Genomic DNA, 17,570 nt, shown 5'->3' with positions numbered 1-17,570 from the left:
CCGACTTTCCAAAGAACACAGGATCTTATGGGAGGACATGAAGTCAGTTTCTCTATGGATTCCTACGGGAGCCTCAATGTCAGTCTCATAGGAAGGAATAGAGAAGTGACAGACTTCCTGTCCTGTGTCAGTTGGAGATCAGAGAGTTGGTCACATGACACAGCTGAGGATCAGAAGGGAGGGGATAGCTCACAAATAGTCACTGGTGAGAAGATTACATTAATTCCAGATTACATCATGTACCTTTCTAACTGCTCAGAGAATAAAAATGTTTGCGGGAGTTCTTTGTTAAATGCATGTCCCCCTTAATTATGAAATTATTTTATTGACAGTGCTTTCTATACATTGGAGCACTGCAATTAGGTTTTACACATTCACTATATCTACTTTTACATTTTAGTAATGGAACCTTTTTCACTCACACTTCCAGTAAGTTAACCCCATTCAGTCACACACAGGTGAAATATCTCATTCTATTGTTCTTTTCAGGCCCACATACACTAATCACTATTCAGAGGCACTCTGGATGTTGATTCATTAAGAAACCAATTTTTAGCAGTCCTTGTGGTTTGAATTTTTGAGGTAACGTGCCTTTACTTCATGCCAATCATTCCTTCCCTCGACATTACTTTTATCTTCATTTGCTTTTATACATATTATATAATTTTTGGTAAATAATCTACCAACTGACATGTGGCTGAATGTGTATCTGTTCCTGTTCATATAATGTTTAATTGAATTGTAAAAGAACCCTTTCATTTTCGGGTTATGCTTTATTTTTACTTCATATCGAACGCAAATATTCAGCTTTGAATGAGTGTCTGAGAAAGACGGTCCTCGAAACAAGTGGACTGTTCCCCATATGTACTTTATGTGTATTTTATCAATACACTTTCAGGTACTCCATTGGAAGGGCTTGGTTTATCCATATATATATCTTTCTGTAACTTATATCCTGGTATGTGGTTTGCCTGAGCCGGGTGGGGACATACAGCAGCCATAGCAAACATCCATGCGAACCCCAGAGATGTGCCTGTGCCAGTACATCTCTTCGCGGTAAGAATGGTCTGTGGCAATTCTCATCCCTTGAGGTTTTTCACATGAGAACACCAGGTTTTGTCTTTTCATTCTAAAGACTGGGTCATGCAACAGTAAATGTAATTTTATGTGCCATATTTCCAAAGTGCCCCTACAAGTGACATCAGCACTGTATGAACGGGGTTGCTATAGAAGAGCTGCTGTATAGAAGCCTAACATCCCAATGCCAGGCATCAGCTGAAGTGATGTAAAGCTTGCTGCTGCTGTAGCTGTGGAAACGTTCTTTAGGCTACTTTCACACTAGCGTTCGTCGGTCCGCTCGTGAGCTCCGTTTGAAGGAGCTCACGAGCAGACCCGAACGCAGCCGTCCAGCCCTGATGCAGTCTGAATGGAGCGGATCCGCTCAGACTGCATCAGTCTGGCGGCGTTCAGCCTCCGCTCCGCTCGCCTCCGCACGGACAGGCGGACAGCTGAACGCTGCTTGCAGCGTTCGGGTGTCCACCTGGCCGTGCAGATCAGTCCAGACTTACAATGTAAGTCAATGGGGATGGATCCGTTTGAAGATGCCACAATATGGCTCAATCTTCAGGCGGATCCGTCCCCCATTGACTTTACATTGAAAGTCTGGACGGATCCGTACGAGGCTATTTTCACACTTAGCTGTTATATGCTAAAATAATGCAGACGGATCCGTTCTGAACGGAGCCTCCGTCTGCATTATTATGATCGGATCCGTTCAGAACGGATCCGATCGAACGCTAGTGTGAAAGTAGCCTTAAAGTGATTAATCACGTTTCATCTGGCAAACTGATCATTTTTGTTTTGTGGATTCACGGGGAAAAATGCCTAATGAAATGCATAGAGCCTACTGTAAAATTTGGCACAGGAGACCAAAACAGCAAAGGGCTATATTTAAGGGTTGACCCCTATTTCTAGTGAAAGGTAATGTTAATGATACAGCTTACAGCCAGCACCACTCCTGCGAGTACAATAATGTCTCAAATCCTACTTATCACAATCAACTACCTTATGTGTCACCCTTAATTCCTCATAGATTGTAAGCTCTTGCGAGCGGGGCGCTGACTCCTAGTGCTTCAGTTGCAAATTAGCCAATTAGTTTTGTTTCGTACATGAACCCTATGAATTTGTAAAGCGCTGCGGAATAGGTGGCGCTATATAAATACATTTTATTATTAGTTATTATAACAAAAGACATTCTAGACAATAGTAACTTCCAACTTTGGTGCAACAGTTTGGGGAAGAGCCTTTACTGCTTCAGCATGCCGTGTACACCAAACAAGGTTCATAAAGACATGGTTTGACGAGTTTGTTGTGGAGGAAGTTGAGTGGATTCACAACACCCTAATCTCAATCTCATTGAACACTTACAATGCAACCAGAAAGTCTTCAGACCCTTTACATTTTTTATTTTTTTTATTTTTTTACATAGTCATTAGGGATGAGCGAATCAACTTTGGATGACACATCAGACATCGATTTACATAAAACTTTGTTCCAATACTGTACGAAGCAGGAGCTCCGTATAGTATTAGAATGTATTGGCTCCGATGAGCCAAGTTATTCCTTCACGAAGCTTCGCAATACTTTCGGTAATAATTTCATAAAATTTGTACTGTAAAAAACATTTCCCAAACTTGGGTTTGGTTTCAAAGCAACACTTGGAACTGAACCAGAGTTCAAAAAATTTTCCCCATCAATCTGCACTCTGTGCCCCATAATGAGAAAGTGGAAACAGAATTTTAGAATTTTTTGCAAATATATTAAACCTTTGCTATGACACTTGAAATTTAGCTCTGGTGGCTTCTACACCTTGACAAGTCCTCCTGTGGTAAATTCAGTTGATTGGACAGGATTTGGAAAGGCAGACCTCTGTTTATATAAGATCTCACAGATGACAATGTATATCAGAGCAAAGCCAAACCCTGAGAAGGAAAGAACTGCCTGTAGAGCTCAGAGACAGGATTGTGTGGACATTTATGTCAATGCAAAATTTTAGCTTTTCCGTTTTAATAAATTAGCAAAGATTTCAGGCATTCTGTTCTCACTTTGTCATTATGGGCTACTGAGTGCAGAATGATTGGGAAAACTTGAATTTTATTTTAGAACAAAGCCGCAACATAAAATGTGAAAAAAGTGAAAGGATTTGAAGACTTTCCGAATGCAATGTAAGGCTACGTTCACATCAGCATTCAGGAGATCCGGATGCCTGATCTGGCCAATGGGTATCCAGCGGAGATGTGAACTAAGCCCTCTCATCCAACATCAGTGTCTGATCTCACAAATACCCTTGACTGAATAGGCACAAATTGCCAGAGACACACTAAAATCTAACCATAGTTTTGGAATGAGCTGTCCAACAAGTACATAGTGAACAAACATGAAGTATCCGTAATCATCATAGAAAATAGATTTATTTAGATTTTCACTCATTAGGCACTGTAGGGTGACAAAAGTTTACATTGTACAAAGCTGGCAGTCAATTTTTGCATACAGAACAGAAGTTTAGTTTGTTTGTATCTTCAAAAAGCCATCCACTGCCCAGGCCTTCACATCTCTACGTTAAGAAAACCTTGTAAATTAATAATAACAACGTGTCTTTAAATGTTTAAAAAGTATCATTCTTGGATCAGCCAAATGGTTATAATAAATCTGAACCGCCATCATGTAGCCGGTGGTAGAAGAAACACTGGTACATAAAATGGCTTCTGCAGAAATCATAGAAATACAATGACAGGAAACATGTACAGGAGGATAAAGAGGAGTCTACATATTTTACATCTCAGGATGTGTCTGCATAGACCAAGCAATTCATTACCACAGACTTTTGTATTTTACAGACACATCATTCATTCCCCCTTTGCAAGTAAAAATAAAATAAAAAAAATATTCACCCACAAAAAAAAAAAAAAGAAAAAGTCAAGCATTAAGTAAATCCGTTTTCTCATGTGTAAATATATATATTTATGTACATATATATGTAGAATTTCACAGTCCCTTGGTGGAAGTGGCATTATGTGGAGTGCTGGGTACATCCACCAGAGGCAAATTGTTTTAGAGACAATAGATTTCCTCATTGGAGAAGACAAAAATAATAAGCGAAATAGTCAGAAGTGTAAAAAATGGAGAAGTAATGGGATTAAGATGCTCAGTTTTCCTGGAATGCCCCCCTGGCCGCGGCTGTTGCAGCTCCGGAAGCTGCGTTTTGAACCGTGCGGTTGGAAAAGATGCCTTGTGAAAACTCTTCCTGTGCTCTCTGGAAATTTGCACCTGTTCTGCGATACAGCGAGTGAACCTGCGAGAAACAAATACAATGAAAGAAGAGAAAACCCAAACAATATGGCATTATTTTTAGAACTCCAAGGGGGACTTCAACATGGGATCGTAGATCACTTCTACCATATACTGCAATGGTTTACCATTGCAATCCATGGGAACATTGATGTGTTCCTACCGAGTCCTGCCTAAAGCAGGACTCAATAGGAGCTTTGCTTTGGCAAGTCTGGGTACCGTCAACCAAACTGCTCCCGCAATCACATTGTGGAAGCATTCAGTTAAATGATACCTCAGATGCCATGGTTGAAATTAACCACAGCATCTGAGGGGTAAAATGTCTGTAATTGGAGTTGCCCCCCAATGAACAATGACGGCACGTGTCTGCTGTGTAACACAGCAGTCAAATGGGTGCAGTCTGCCATACATGTACTGCGGATTTTGGGAGGGGGTTAGAGGGGACCTATTCTGCCAGTCTTAATAAATGTGCCCCCTAGTGTTTATTTTTCAAAAAATTTTAAAAAAAAATGTGATAAAACCAAGACAACTGCTCAGCAACCCACAAATTAGTTGTGCAAGAGGACTGTTTGGGCAACTTCTTCATCAATCTATCCATTCAGATGCCTTGCATGGTTGCTATTGCCTGATGCATCTGAGGATTTAAACGGCTGGGATTGGAGTTGTCTAATCCCAGCTGCTGGAGGCAGGTGTCACCTGTATAACACAGCTATCACCCACGTGCATAGAGTGGGCTCAGTTTCAATGTAACCAATGACTTGCATGTATGTCATTAGTTAAGAGGTTAAACCAGTCATAGTTATTAGAACTTTAACAATTTACCATCTACAGTAGCTTCCCAGGCACTTGTGATCTGCTTGTGTCAATGGAAACCTAGACTGTATAGAATGTTTTTTGCATCTTGTTAAACACAGTTCTAAACAGTACACCAGAATACCACCAAGAATAGCCCATCAGTGGTGGCGAACCTATGGTACTGGTGCCAGAGGCAGCACTCCGAGCCTTCTCTGTGGGCACCCCCACGCTGGAAAAAGTCTAAGGTGTACCAATATGACTTTTCCTGCCATTCATCAGCGCAGGGCGCACTATGAACAGCACAGGCAGCAGACTGAAAGTAGGCATGCCATTATAGCTAAATGATAAAGTACATCCAAAGATATACTATATTGGACTGTAGTATTTAGGTTAAATTGCCATAGTGGCACTTTGCGATAAATAAGTAGGTTTTTGGTTGCAGCTTGGGCACTCTGTAAAAGGTTCACCATCACTGGTCTATATTAGTGTCAACAAATTCCAAATCAAGTCCAACCAAGGGATAGGAGGGGACAGGAATCCCAGAAGGGAGACTCATTTTCATTAACATTAATGTCAATTACTTAAAAGAATTCACCTAGGCTAAACCATTTTTAAAAAACTGTCCACTGTTCCTGCTCTGACCACATCCTGAAAAGTTTTTTTCACAGATTCAGTTATTACAGTAAAGAAGCTTTGACGTTTCTGGAGACTGAACTTTTTCTTCTCCAGTCAGAGGCAGTGCCCCTTGTCTTTTGAGCACATTTTACATGGAACAGCTTTTCACCATATTTTTTGTATGACCCATTTATAGATTTGTATGTCCCCCTTTAGACGTCTCTTCCCAAGACTAAATAAATTTAATGAATTCACTTTTTTCATGACCAAGACCCTCCATGCCTCTTATCAGTTTAGTCGCTCTCCTCTGAACTTTTTCCAGCTGTAGAGCTTCCTTTTTATGGACTGGTGCTCAGAACTGACCTGCATATTCCAGATGAGGCCGCACCAACGCTTTATAAAGTGGTAATATTACATCCCTGCCCCGCGAGTCCATGCCTCGTTAAAGCATGACAATATCCCGGTAGCCTTAGAAGCAGCTGATTGACATTGTATGCTGTTATTTAATCTACCATCTACAAGGACACCCAAATCCTTCTCTATAAGTGAGTCTCCCAGTTTTACATCCCCTAGGACATATGAAGCACAGAGATTATTACTACCAAAATGCAAAACTTTACATTTGTCCACATTGAACCTCATTTGCCAAGTTGATGCCCAATCACTTAGTGTTCAAATTAGCTTGTAGTTTATGGACATCTTCCATAGACTGTACAGTACTACACAGCTTAGTGTCATCTTCAGAAATAGAAATGGTGCTATTAATCCTGTCCTTGATATCATTAATAGACAAATTAAATAATAGAGGACCCAGCACTGAACCTTGGGGTACACCACTTATAACCTGGGACCATTCTGAATAGGAATCATTGACCACAACTCTCTGGACATGGTCCTTCAGCCAGTTTTCAATCCAATTACAAACTATACTTTCCAATCCTATAGACCTTCCATACCCATTAAACGTCTATGAGGGACAGAATCAAAAGTCTTTGCAAAATAAAGAAACACTACATCCACAGCCGCCCCTCTGTCCAGGCTACTACTCACCTCCTCACAAACAAAATCAGGTTAGTCTGACAACTTCTGTCCTTGGTAAACCCATGCTGGTTATCACTTATATTATTTACAGTCACATACTCCTGTATATAGTCCTTTAAGAGTCCTTCAAACATTTTTCCCACAACAGAAGTTAAACTGGTCTGTAATTAACTGTGGAGGACCTAGATCCTTTTTAGAATATGGGCACGACATTTGCCTTGCGCCAAGTAGTGACATATCTCAGCATTGTGTCACTCATGAGCTAAAATTCTGTGGTTAATGAGAACTAGCTTTATAAATCATTTCAGCTGGAACCTGGAAGAGTCATGGCTGCCTCAGCAGAGTCATGGTGATCCATCATCTCCTGCTCCCCCAGCCCACCTACTGATGGCCATTTTTTTGTTAGTTTTTTGTTAAAGAGAAAACTGGCAATTAGCAGATGGGCAGGGAAAGCAGGAGAACAGCTGTGATTTTTCTTAGGCAGCCATGGCTTTGGTTCCGCATCCAAGGCGCATTTTTTGTGGCTCAGATGCGGACCCATTCACTTCAATGGGGCCGCAAAAGATGCGGACAGCACTGACCGCATCCATTGCTCCGTTCCGTGGCACCGTAAAGATTATAGATCATGTTCTATTCTTGTCCGTTTTGCAGACAAGAATAGGCATTTCTATAATGGGCCGCCCGTTCCGCAAATTGCAGAAGGCACACGAGCAGCATCCATGTTTTGCGGATCCGCAATTTGTGGACCGCAAAACACAGCACAGCCCTTATACTGCTCTCTATGAGGGCAGCATGCAGTTAATGTCTGGTTCCTCTTAAATCTACATATATGCAGGGGATGTTGCTGGCTGATTGCTTCTTTCATCAGTAGCACCTCTTATCCTGTGTAATCAGGGATGTGCTGCCGATAACCAATACAAATAAATGGGGAGAAACACTGTATAGCAACAGTTGTCCGTCCGTCCCCCCCCTCATGATTTTCATCGGCCAGTGAAATAGGCCAATGCAGAGGGATGCCAATCAACACGTTTGTCGATTGCTGCTCGACCTGCCCAAACATCAGGCAGTGTAACAGACTGATGCAAAAAAGCATTGATCGGCGCTCATTCTGCCTGAGCATCGGGCAGTCTCCGTATGTAATATATCGCACACTCACCTTCTTCAGCAGGAACAGAGATAAGACAGCACACACTGTGAAGAATATGGCCACAATCATCATTATCACAGCAACAGCAATGTTCGGTTTGATCATGGTTAAAGCAATTATCCAGCCGCTGCAATGAAGCAGGAAGAGGAGCATAAGATAAAAGTATGAAAAATGGCATTAAGGAAGATAAGCACAAGGACTTCGCTCTCACCTGGTTCCCCAGTGAGGGATGCCAACTGCTTGAATGATGTAAATCGCGATTTGACAGAAGAAGATGATGAAGAAGAAAAAGAAATTGAAGGAGCTGTCAGACCTGTAAAAAAATAAATAAAATATACGGTGTCAGGCTCAGACATAACAGCTTTCAACAACACACGGCACAACTTTGCATCATTCTACCTGTTGAAATCTTCACATCAAATACTGATCATGAGGACTGTGGATAGGAGACAAAAGTGCTGCAGCACCGTTCTGGTTGCCCCCGGGCGACCACCTGATTTACTATATAGTACTAAGCACAATATATGCTGGAGGCAGAAGTGGAAATAAACCACTCCTATTTAGTCCGCAGAGTCTGAAAGGCAGGCACCTGAACTGTCTCTGCTAGACTGCAGGAATTGTAAAACAGCAGTGCCAAGACATGGCTGCAGCCGGTAGGGGCCCTCAATATTTGTGCGGCAGCTAGGTTTTCCTGCCCGTTTCAGTCACAATGCCAGACACTGTACTTCTAGACATGGAGAATAATGCCAGGTCCCATTACCTGAATGCTTTGTAGATTGGCCGGTACCAGCACAAAAAGGCACAAGGTGTGAACAAAACAAACCACAGGATGGACAGGCCAAAATCCACACCACCAGTGTCACTTGCAGAGATGAAATAGGCCAAGCAAGCCAGAAAATTAAGTAGAAGTGTGACTGTGTGCACTAAGGAAAAAAAAGCACAGTATGAATTCAGACATATATTGACACTTTTCTGCTCATAGGTATATTATGCTACATTTCTGCAGACAGCATATAAATTGAACATCTGTAATAAAATAAACTGTCATATGTAAAAAGGATAATTTGCAGTACCCAGTACCAGTTTAAAAGAAGCATCAAAATATGCAAAAATGACGACAAGAAAAATGCAACGCATGCGTAGGTTTCTCAAAACTCCATCCATTAGCACTGTACATTTGAACTGTGTAAAAAATAATAGTGGAAAGAAATAAAATAAAATAAAAAGTGCTGTGTGACCTAAGAGATCAGGATATTTTCTCAAGAGAAGGCTGTAAGGCTGGCCATACACACAGACCGCCACCTCTCCTAAAACACCACACATGCATACTCAGCGTGGTGAAAAGTATATGTTCAATGGGGAGAAGAGTGTAAGCCTCTAGCTTCAACGATGCCTAATCATCTCTGGGAACTTAAAAGGGGTTGTCTAACTTCAGAAAATAGAATTATGTACAGAAAATTTATATAAGCCACTTACTAATGTATTATTATCCATATTGCCTCCTCTGCTGGCTGGATTCACATTATACACTGCTCGCTTTCCATGGTTACAACCACCCAGCAATCCATCAGCTGTGGCTGTGCTTGCACACAATAGGAAAAAGCACTAGCCTATGTGCTGCCCCACGGTCCCGGCCACCAGAGAAAGTGGTGCTTTTTCCTATAGTGTGCAAGCACGACCACCACTGCTGGATTGCAGGATGGTCATAACCGTGAAATAAGCAGTGTATAATGTGCTGGAAGAATGAATCCAGCCAGCAAAGGAAGCAATATGGATAACAATACATTAGTAAGTGGCTTGCATTAACTTCCTCTACATGATAAATGCCACTTGCTGAAGTCAGACAACCCTTTTAAGGATTAGGCATGTTGAAATCCAGCAACTCGATACTTCCCTTTGATGGGTGCATGCTTGGCTAACATTAACTGGATTTTCCCTCTAACACTTATCCCCGATCCACACGATAGAAGATAAGTGCCCGATTCCTGGAGGTCCAACTGCTGTGACCCCCAGTGAACGTGACAATGGAGGTCCCGGACTCCTATTAGAATGGTGCACAAGCATGGCCACAGCGCCATTCACTTCTATGTGACTGCTGGGGATAGCACCAAGCACTGTACTCAGCAGTCCCATTGGACTGAATAAAATTTTGGTCACCCATACTCATCATGGCTCCATTCTTATAGAGGACTCCGGGCCTCATCGGTCAGATTTAATAATGTAGATAGATGATGTGTTATTAGATTTAATTACTTTTTGCGTTTTAACAAGTATAGGCATCTTAACGATAATAATCTGTGCTCCTCAGATACATTAGATAATGGGGAACCCGCAGAATTCTATATGTAACTTTAGACGGGATAAAGCAGTTATTTAACTTTTTAGTTAGACTTTAAAAGAAGACTGATAAATTATGCTTTAAGCAGACATGAATCCCTTCTGAGGCAGTCATTAGGGTCAAATATAAGCATGTATGTGTCAATCTAAATTTCCAAAAATGCAGTGGACATGCAGATACTTACACATCCATAGGTAGTAGAGCATTTTACAGGCGCGCTGATAATCAGCTGGAATGTCTGCTGAGAAGTCCTGGTAGAAGCACGGCTTGATGGGACACTTGGGAGGAAGAGGCGGCCAGTTATTCTGCCTTACTGTAAAAGGAGAAAAAGTAAGTCCAGCAGAATGTATTGCTTAAAGGAGATTACTATGGTTTTTAACAGATACGCTATTGTAGTTGCTTACACCTCATGTACTTTGCCAACCCGTTTTCACCCTGATTACTCTAGCTCCATCCTGTATGTAGCACTTCCTGTTGCTCTATCTAAGGCTACTTTCACACTTGCGCTTGATCGGATCCATTCTGAACTGATCCGATCATATTAATGCAGACGGAGGCTCCGTTCAGTACGGATCCGTCTGCATTAATAACTTAGAAACATTTCTAAGTGCGCAAGATGCCTGAGCGGATCCGTTCAGACTTTCAATGTAAAGTCAATGGGGGACGGATCCGCTTGAAGATTGAGCCATATGGTGTCATCTTCAAGCGGATCCGTTCCCATTGACTTACATTGCAAGTCTGAACGGATCCGCTCGCCTCCGCACGGCCAGGCGGACAGCTGAACGCTGCAAGCAGCGTTCAGCTGTCCGCCTGGCCGTGCGGAGGCGAGCAGAGCGGAGGCTGAACGCCGCCAGACTGATGCAGTCTGAGCGGATCCGCTCCATTCAGACTGCATCAGGGCAGGACGGAGGCGTTCGGGTCCGCTCGTGAGCTCCTTCAAACGGAGCTCACGAGCGGACCGACGAACGCAAGTGTGAAAGTAGCCTAACTAAACCCATGATGCACTTCTTTCTCTGCCACCGCTCCAGCACTTTTGTAGTTGCATAATCAATTATTTTGTATAGCACCGAGCCATTTAATAAAATGTATCTCTGTAGTGCCACCTGCTGTTTGTGCTTTTCCTTACTTCTCCACCCACCTCACTGAAGAGGTCGCACATGCTCATTTTAAATTTTCAACTGCCATAGCCAGAAGCTGTGGCAGCTACAGGGAAAGAGCTGTGGAAGAAAGGACACATCCTCTGGAAAAACACGCTTCCTGAGCAGACAGCCTGCAGAGAATCTATCAGAGCAATTAATGGGGAGATGTCTGGATCCGTGTGGCCATGTTAGAAATCTCTGCTGTTGTGAGCTGAATAGCCAAATGGATTGCCTTATCGGTGACTGACAGCCATCTTTGCATACACATTTACACAGAGTGAAGTATATTTACCTGCTCTGTGGGTCCACCACTGTCCTTTCTGTGCTACAATCCCTGCAAGTAAACTTCTGGCATGCGCAGAGTCACATGTGCCAACTCAGCCAATGTTTGACAGCATGTCTCCAAGTGGCATGCATCTCTTGGGGACACATCAGTGCTGCATCCAGCCATTGACTGCAGCAAGGAACATGACTCTGTCCATGCTGGATGTTTACATGCGGAGACAGAGGTGCAGTAAAATCAGCAGTGGACCGACGAAGCTGGAAATTGGTGTCAGGGCAGGTAACTATGCTTCCTTTGAATGGGGACAGTAAAAAAAATCTATATGAAGTTGGACAACAAAGGGGTTGTATCATCTGTCTGATAGGTGGGGGTCCCACCTCTAGGACCTAGAGATCTGCTCCCTAATGTCTGAGATGGTACTACTGCTTTAAGGAGAACTTCCCCTAAAATCAAAGACACCAGCAAACTTATTTTTTCTGCCTGTAGTTTATAAAACTTTTTTCCCCCAATTGTTTCTGATTCAGGGTATTTGCTTTTACGTGGTATCAGATAATTCACAGATCTCTAGTAAGAGTGTTTCCAGCAAAGAACGGCAATATAATCTCTCAAGACCAGAAGCCCCGATATAGAATATACGGGTATGAGAAGGAAATAAGCACACACCCCGAGAGCTCCGTGTACTCACAGTTAATATTTACATTCCTCGTCTCCTTTTCTTTCCGCTCAATCTCAGCAGCTTTCCTGTCCAGCTCCTCTTGTTGCTGCAGAAGACTCGCTTGTGCTGCCGCTACTACTGCCTATAAGAACAAGGACAAAAGGAGTGAAAAACAAACACTTCACCCTCTGAAAAACTATTACCAGAAAACCTGATATGCATTTATGTACCCGCTGCAGACTGAATGTTACCAAGAGCCGTTACACACAAGCAACCAATGGTGAAGAGAAAAGACTAAGGCCTCTTTCACACGGGCGTGAGTTTTTTTGCCCGGATAAGAGCCGGGTGCGTTGCGGGAAAATGCGCAATTTTTTCTGCGCGAGTGCCAAACATTGTCATGCGTTGCACTCGCGTGAGAAAAATCGCGCATGTTTGGTACCCAAACCCGAACTTCTTCATAGAAGTTCGGGCTTGGGATTGATGTTCTGAAGACTATTATTTTCCCTTATAACATGGTTATAAGGGAAAATAATAGCATTCTGAATACAGAATGCATAGTAAAACAGCGCTACAGGGGTTAAAAAAATAATAATTTAACTCACCTTAGGCCACTTGCTCGCGAAGCCCGGCATCTCCTTGTGTCTCCGCTGCTGATGAACAGGACCTGGGGTGAGCTGCTCCATTAAATACAGGTTAAGGACCTTCGATGCCGTCACTCCGGTCATCACATGGTACGTCACATGATCTTTTACCATGGTGATTCACCATGGTAAAAGACCATGTGATGACCGGAGTGACGTCATCGAAGGTCCTTAACCTGTATTTAATGGAGCAGCTCATCCCAGGTCCTGTTCATCAGCAGAGGAGGCACAAGGAGATGCCGGGCTTCGCGAGCAAGTGGCCTAAGGTGAGTTAAATTATTTTTTATATTTTTTTTAACTCCTCTAGCGCTGTTTTACTATGCATTCTGTATTCAGAATGCTATTATTTTCCCTTATAACCATGTTATAAGGGAAAATAATAATGATCGGGTCTCCATCCCGATCGTCTCCTAGCAACCGTGGGTGCAAATCGCATGGCATCCGTACTTGCTTGCGGATGCCATCCGATTTTCACACACCCCATTCATTTCTATGGGGCCTGCGTCACGTCGAAATCGGACAATATAGAGCATGCTGCGATTTCAACTGAACGCACAAGTGATGCGTTAAAAAAATCGCTCATGTGCACAGCCCCATAGAAATGAATGGGTCAGGATTTAGTGCGGGTGCCATACGTTCGCCGCACGGATCGCACCCGCACGGAAAACTCGCCCGTGTGAATGGGGCCTAACAGTTCATGTCGGCGATGCCCAGTCAGTTTTCTCCTGTTATGGGGGAACCTGTGGTATCCTCAGCAATTGTCATATATACGAATATATCCATATATGGGCTTACTGGATTTACCCATGTAATTTCCACTTCCTTTATTAGTGTAGTTTGCCAAGCAATGGTCTTTTCCACTTACACAGGGTCATTGTAATACTGGTTTTCCCTCTGAAAAGCTGATGGTCGGGAGTCTTACTGCTGGGTGACACTTTACTCATCTGCTTGAATAAGGGTGGTTGACGGTCTGTACTGCCATCTCCATCAGTTCCACAAACTTTGAATAAAGCGGCAGGGCACATGCATAACCACCATTCCCCATTCATAAGCCTTGAGAACAGTGTTCTAGTGCCTGGACACCCACTGGTCATACATAGGTGGTAAACGTCTAAAAACATGGTGCAGCATTCACTGAAATCAATGCTAATCCTTGGGCACTATGGGAATAGTTACGTAGCTTACTTAAAGGGAACCCGTCACCAGTTTTATGGTGTCCTAACTAAGGGCAACATAAATAAGTGACTGATTCTCTAAGCAAAATGCTGGGTCACTTTCTTTAATTGACCCAGCCAATCTGCCAACATCTTGTATTGAAAAGCTCCAGCTGATCATGATGAGTCCTGCATATTCATGAGCTCCTGACTCTCCCCGCCCACCTGCTGCTGAGTGACAGTTATTTTCCATATGAATCAGCAGCAGATGGGGAGGGGAGTGGCTATAGCTCAATTAAATATACGCCGGACTCAATTACATCACGCTGGACTCGAATCAGCTCATTAGCATGCGGCATCTTTGTGTGTATATTATGAGGTAACCATCTGTCACACCAGTAAGTGAATACATCTAAGGCACTTTTTAGTAGTTAATGATTGTATATAATTAGTTAGATTATAATCAAATATCCACATGACAGGTTCCCTTTAAAGGGGCTGTCTAGTCAGCTAAATGAACTGGGAATCAATTGTCTGCTCGCTTTTCTCATAATGATAACTAGGGATGAGCGAATTGACTTCGGATGAAACATCCAAAGTAGATTTGCATAAAACTTCGTTCTAATACTGTACGGAGCAGAAGCTCCGTACAGTATTAGAATGTATGGGCTCCAATGAGCCAAAGTTATTGCTACCACTTGGAACCGAACCAGAGTTCAGGAAATGGCCTTTACAGTACAAATTCATTTATGAAGTTATTGCGTGAAGTCTCGTGGGACTTTGTGAAGCAATAACTTCGGCTCATCGGAGCCAATACATTCAGATACTGTACGGAGCCCCTGCTCCGTACAGTATTAGAACGAAGTTTTATGTGAATAGACTTCTATGTGAAGTCGATTCGCTCATCCCTAATGACCCATTCTCAGTATATAGGTTAATAATATTGTATCAGTGGGGTCTCACTCCCGGCACACTCACCAATCCGCTGTTTCCAAAGGACAGTGCTGCGTTCTATTCAATGTTAACCTGCTCACTGTCGACAATGCAGAGCTGGAGCAGTGTAATTACATTTGCTCTGTCCCAGTCATTTGAATGGGACAGAGGAGCTGTACATACACATGTATATGCTCGGCACAATTGAGTGTGCTGGTGTTCTCAATAGGGAGAGGGGAATAAGCCTCTGCCAGCAGCTTGAATCCACTGAGGACATTTTGAAATCTACAGTCAGAGAAAGGCAGGACACCCCTGATACACTTCTGATAGTCATTCGGTCCTTCCAAAATGGCCAGGTTTGGCCCCTTAACTTGTGACCCGAGATGTGTACAAAGCTTAAAAGTGACAGTGACCACTGATGTAATTTTCCATTCCAATTTGCATCTTCAATGGGACTAATCCACAAGCTGATACCCACCACGGTTTTCTGTCCTTTCTTGGAGTGGTCTGGAAAATGTATGAAAATAAACTGTACTGCATGAATGGCTGTGTGGAGTCTTATTGAAAACTATGGGAGGCACTTTCCACGTGGCTGCCACACAGCTTTTGGTGTAGAATTAGTGTTAAAATCTGTGTATAATTATATATATATATATATATATATATATATATATATATATATATATATATAAAACGTGGACAAGAGGCTCACAAATGCCACTTGCAGCATACACTAGAGATCCACATATGACTACTAGTGGTGTAGCTGTCATCTTTCTGTCTCTACAAGTACAAATATGGGGGCGACACTCTATAAAGTCTTTAAATTTAACCAGAGCTCCCAAAACGTACCTGCGGAGACGGATCTATGGAAGGCTGCAGAACAGCAGGCTGAGAAGGCAACACCGGCTGTATCGGCACCGTTTTCTGATTCGTTGTCTGCAAGCAAGCAATATAGAGGTATGAAATCAAATAAATGAATGGTTGCTTTCAGGAAGGGACAAGTGACCTCAGCAGAGATGACATTTTTCACTTGTCTTGCTGTATACGTAGAGGAAACTTATATATCACATGTGACCAGTTAGGTAGTGGAAATGGATCATATGGTGTGAAATGTCAGACCGTGCATGGCTGATTGATACAAGTACATAATTACTGCTGACAACACGCATGGAGCACAGGAAAGTAATAAAGTGAATACATGGAACCAGCGCGGTGGGAATGGACAGTCTAATATGGTTTATACGCACCAAGCGGGAATTTTCAGAGAAAGGATTGAATTCTTCTATGTTCCCATGGCTGCCGCTTGTGATTTGTGTGACTGCAGGATCCTATAAAAAGAACAGGAAATACGTCAAATGTTATGGATGGAGAGATGCATAACCAAATGACAGTGCATTGACAAAAACATTTCTATGTCAGTGGTAACGCATCAAGCGCTCTTTAGGCTAAATGCACATGATCAGGATTGCGTGCGGAAAATCCGCACGGTAGGTCATGTACATTTTATTCTATGAGAATTTGAAATTCTCAGTGCACACGATGCAGTATTTTTCCTCGCGAATTTTGACCTGCGGTGTGGATTTTAAAATCCGCAGCATGTCAATTTTATTTTTCCTGATCTGATTTTCTTAATCCGCATGCGGAAAATCCGCACCAAATCGACACCAATTAATGCGGATTGACCGCACAGATTTGCCTGCGAACACCTGCGGATTTCAGTGCGGATGCTCCGCACATGAATCCTGAACGTGTGCATGTACCCTAAGGCCTCTTTCACACAAGCCAGAAGTGATGCGTGCAGAGAACGCACAAAATCTGAACTGAACCCTGACCCATTTATTTAAAATGGGTCTGTGTACAGGAGTATCGTTTTTCATGCATCATCTTTGCTTTTCTGTGGTGGGGTGGGGGGTCTTGGTAAATTGCAGCATGTTCTATATTGTGTATTTTTCACGCAACCCTGGCCACATAGAAGTGAATAGGACTGCAAGAAAAATGGATGGCATCCGAATGCTATGCATTTTTCACCGAATGCTGCTAGGAGATGTAGATTGCATACATTTTTCACGCACGCAAAGAATAACAATCTGGGTGGGGATAAAATATATAAAAGCGTAAACTTGCATGCAAAACTATCAGTTTTTCCTGAACAAATCCGACACAATCCGTATTACTTTTGTGAAAGAGGCCTTATTATGTGAATATATGAACAATACCAAAATAGCTCACACCCCCAATGTCAACAAGCAGTATATGGAAGGCAGCGATGCAAAAGACACATGATGATTAAACCAGCTAAGCTGCCACTGCTACTGTGGTTACATACCCTAGCTGTCAATCACAAGAAGGGGTCAGATTGACCTTTTAGGCCAAGATCACATCTGCGTTGGAGGCAGATTCCATTAAAAATATCGGACAGAGAAGTCCTGTATGCAGTACTATTTTGGGTGTGGGTCTGCCCAACGTTGTGGATGCTGGA

General features: G+C 42.7%; 1 protein-coding gene across 1 annotated transcript in view; it reads right to left on the bottom strand.

The window, feature by feature from the left end:
- Positions 1-3,451: 3,451 nt before the first annotated feature.
- The window catches only part of SCAMP2 (secretory carrier membrane protein 2), a 40,586-nt gene continuing 26,467 nt past the window's right edge, over positions 3,452-17,570 (bottom strand). Inside the window, exons 2-9 of the mRNA XM_044279871.1 lie at positions 16,339-16,419; positions 15,941-16,027; positions 12,391-12,502; positions 10,468-10,596; positions 8,706-8,868; positions 8,157-8,258; positions 7,955-8,072; positions 3,452-4,351 (exon numbers count right to left, since the gene is read on the bottom strand). Of these exons, the coding sequence (XP_044135806.1) occupies positions 4,205-4,351; positions 7,955-8,072; positions 8,157-8,258; positions 8,706-8,868; positions 10,468-10,596; positions 12,391-12,502; positions 15,941-16,027; positions 16,339-16,419 (939 nt within the window). The 3' untranslated portion in view covers positions 3,452-4,204. The remainder of the gene's footprint in view (positions 4,352-7,954; positions 8,073-8,156; positions 8,259-8,705; positions 8,869-10,467; positions 10,597-12,390; positions 12,503-15,940; positions 16,028-16,338; positions 16,420-17,570) is intronic.

This window comes from Bufo gargarizans, chromosome 2, assembly GCF_014858855.1.
Source record: "Bufo gargarizans isolate SCDJY-AF-19 chromosome 2, ASM1485885v1, whole genome shotgun sequence".
NCBI classification, from domain to species: domain Eukaryota; kingdom Metazoa; phylum Chordata; class Amphibia; order Anura; family Bufonidae; genus Bufo; species Bufo gargarizans.
This window is presented reverse-complemented; position numbering and strand designations above follow the sequence as displayed.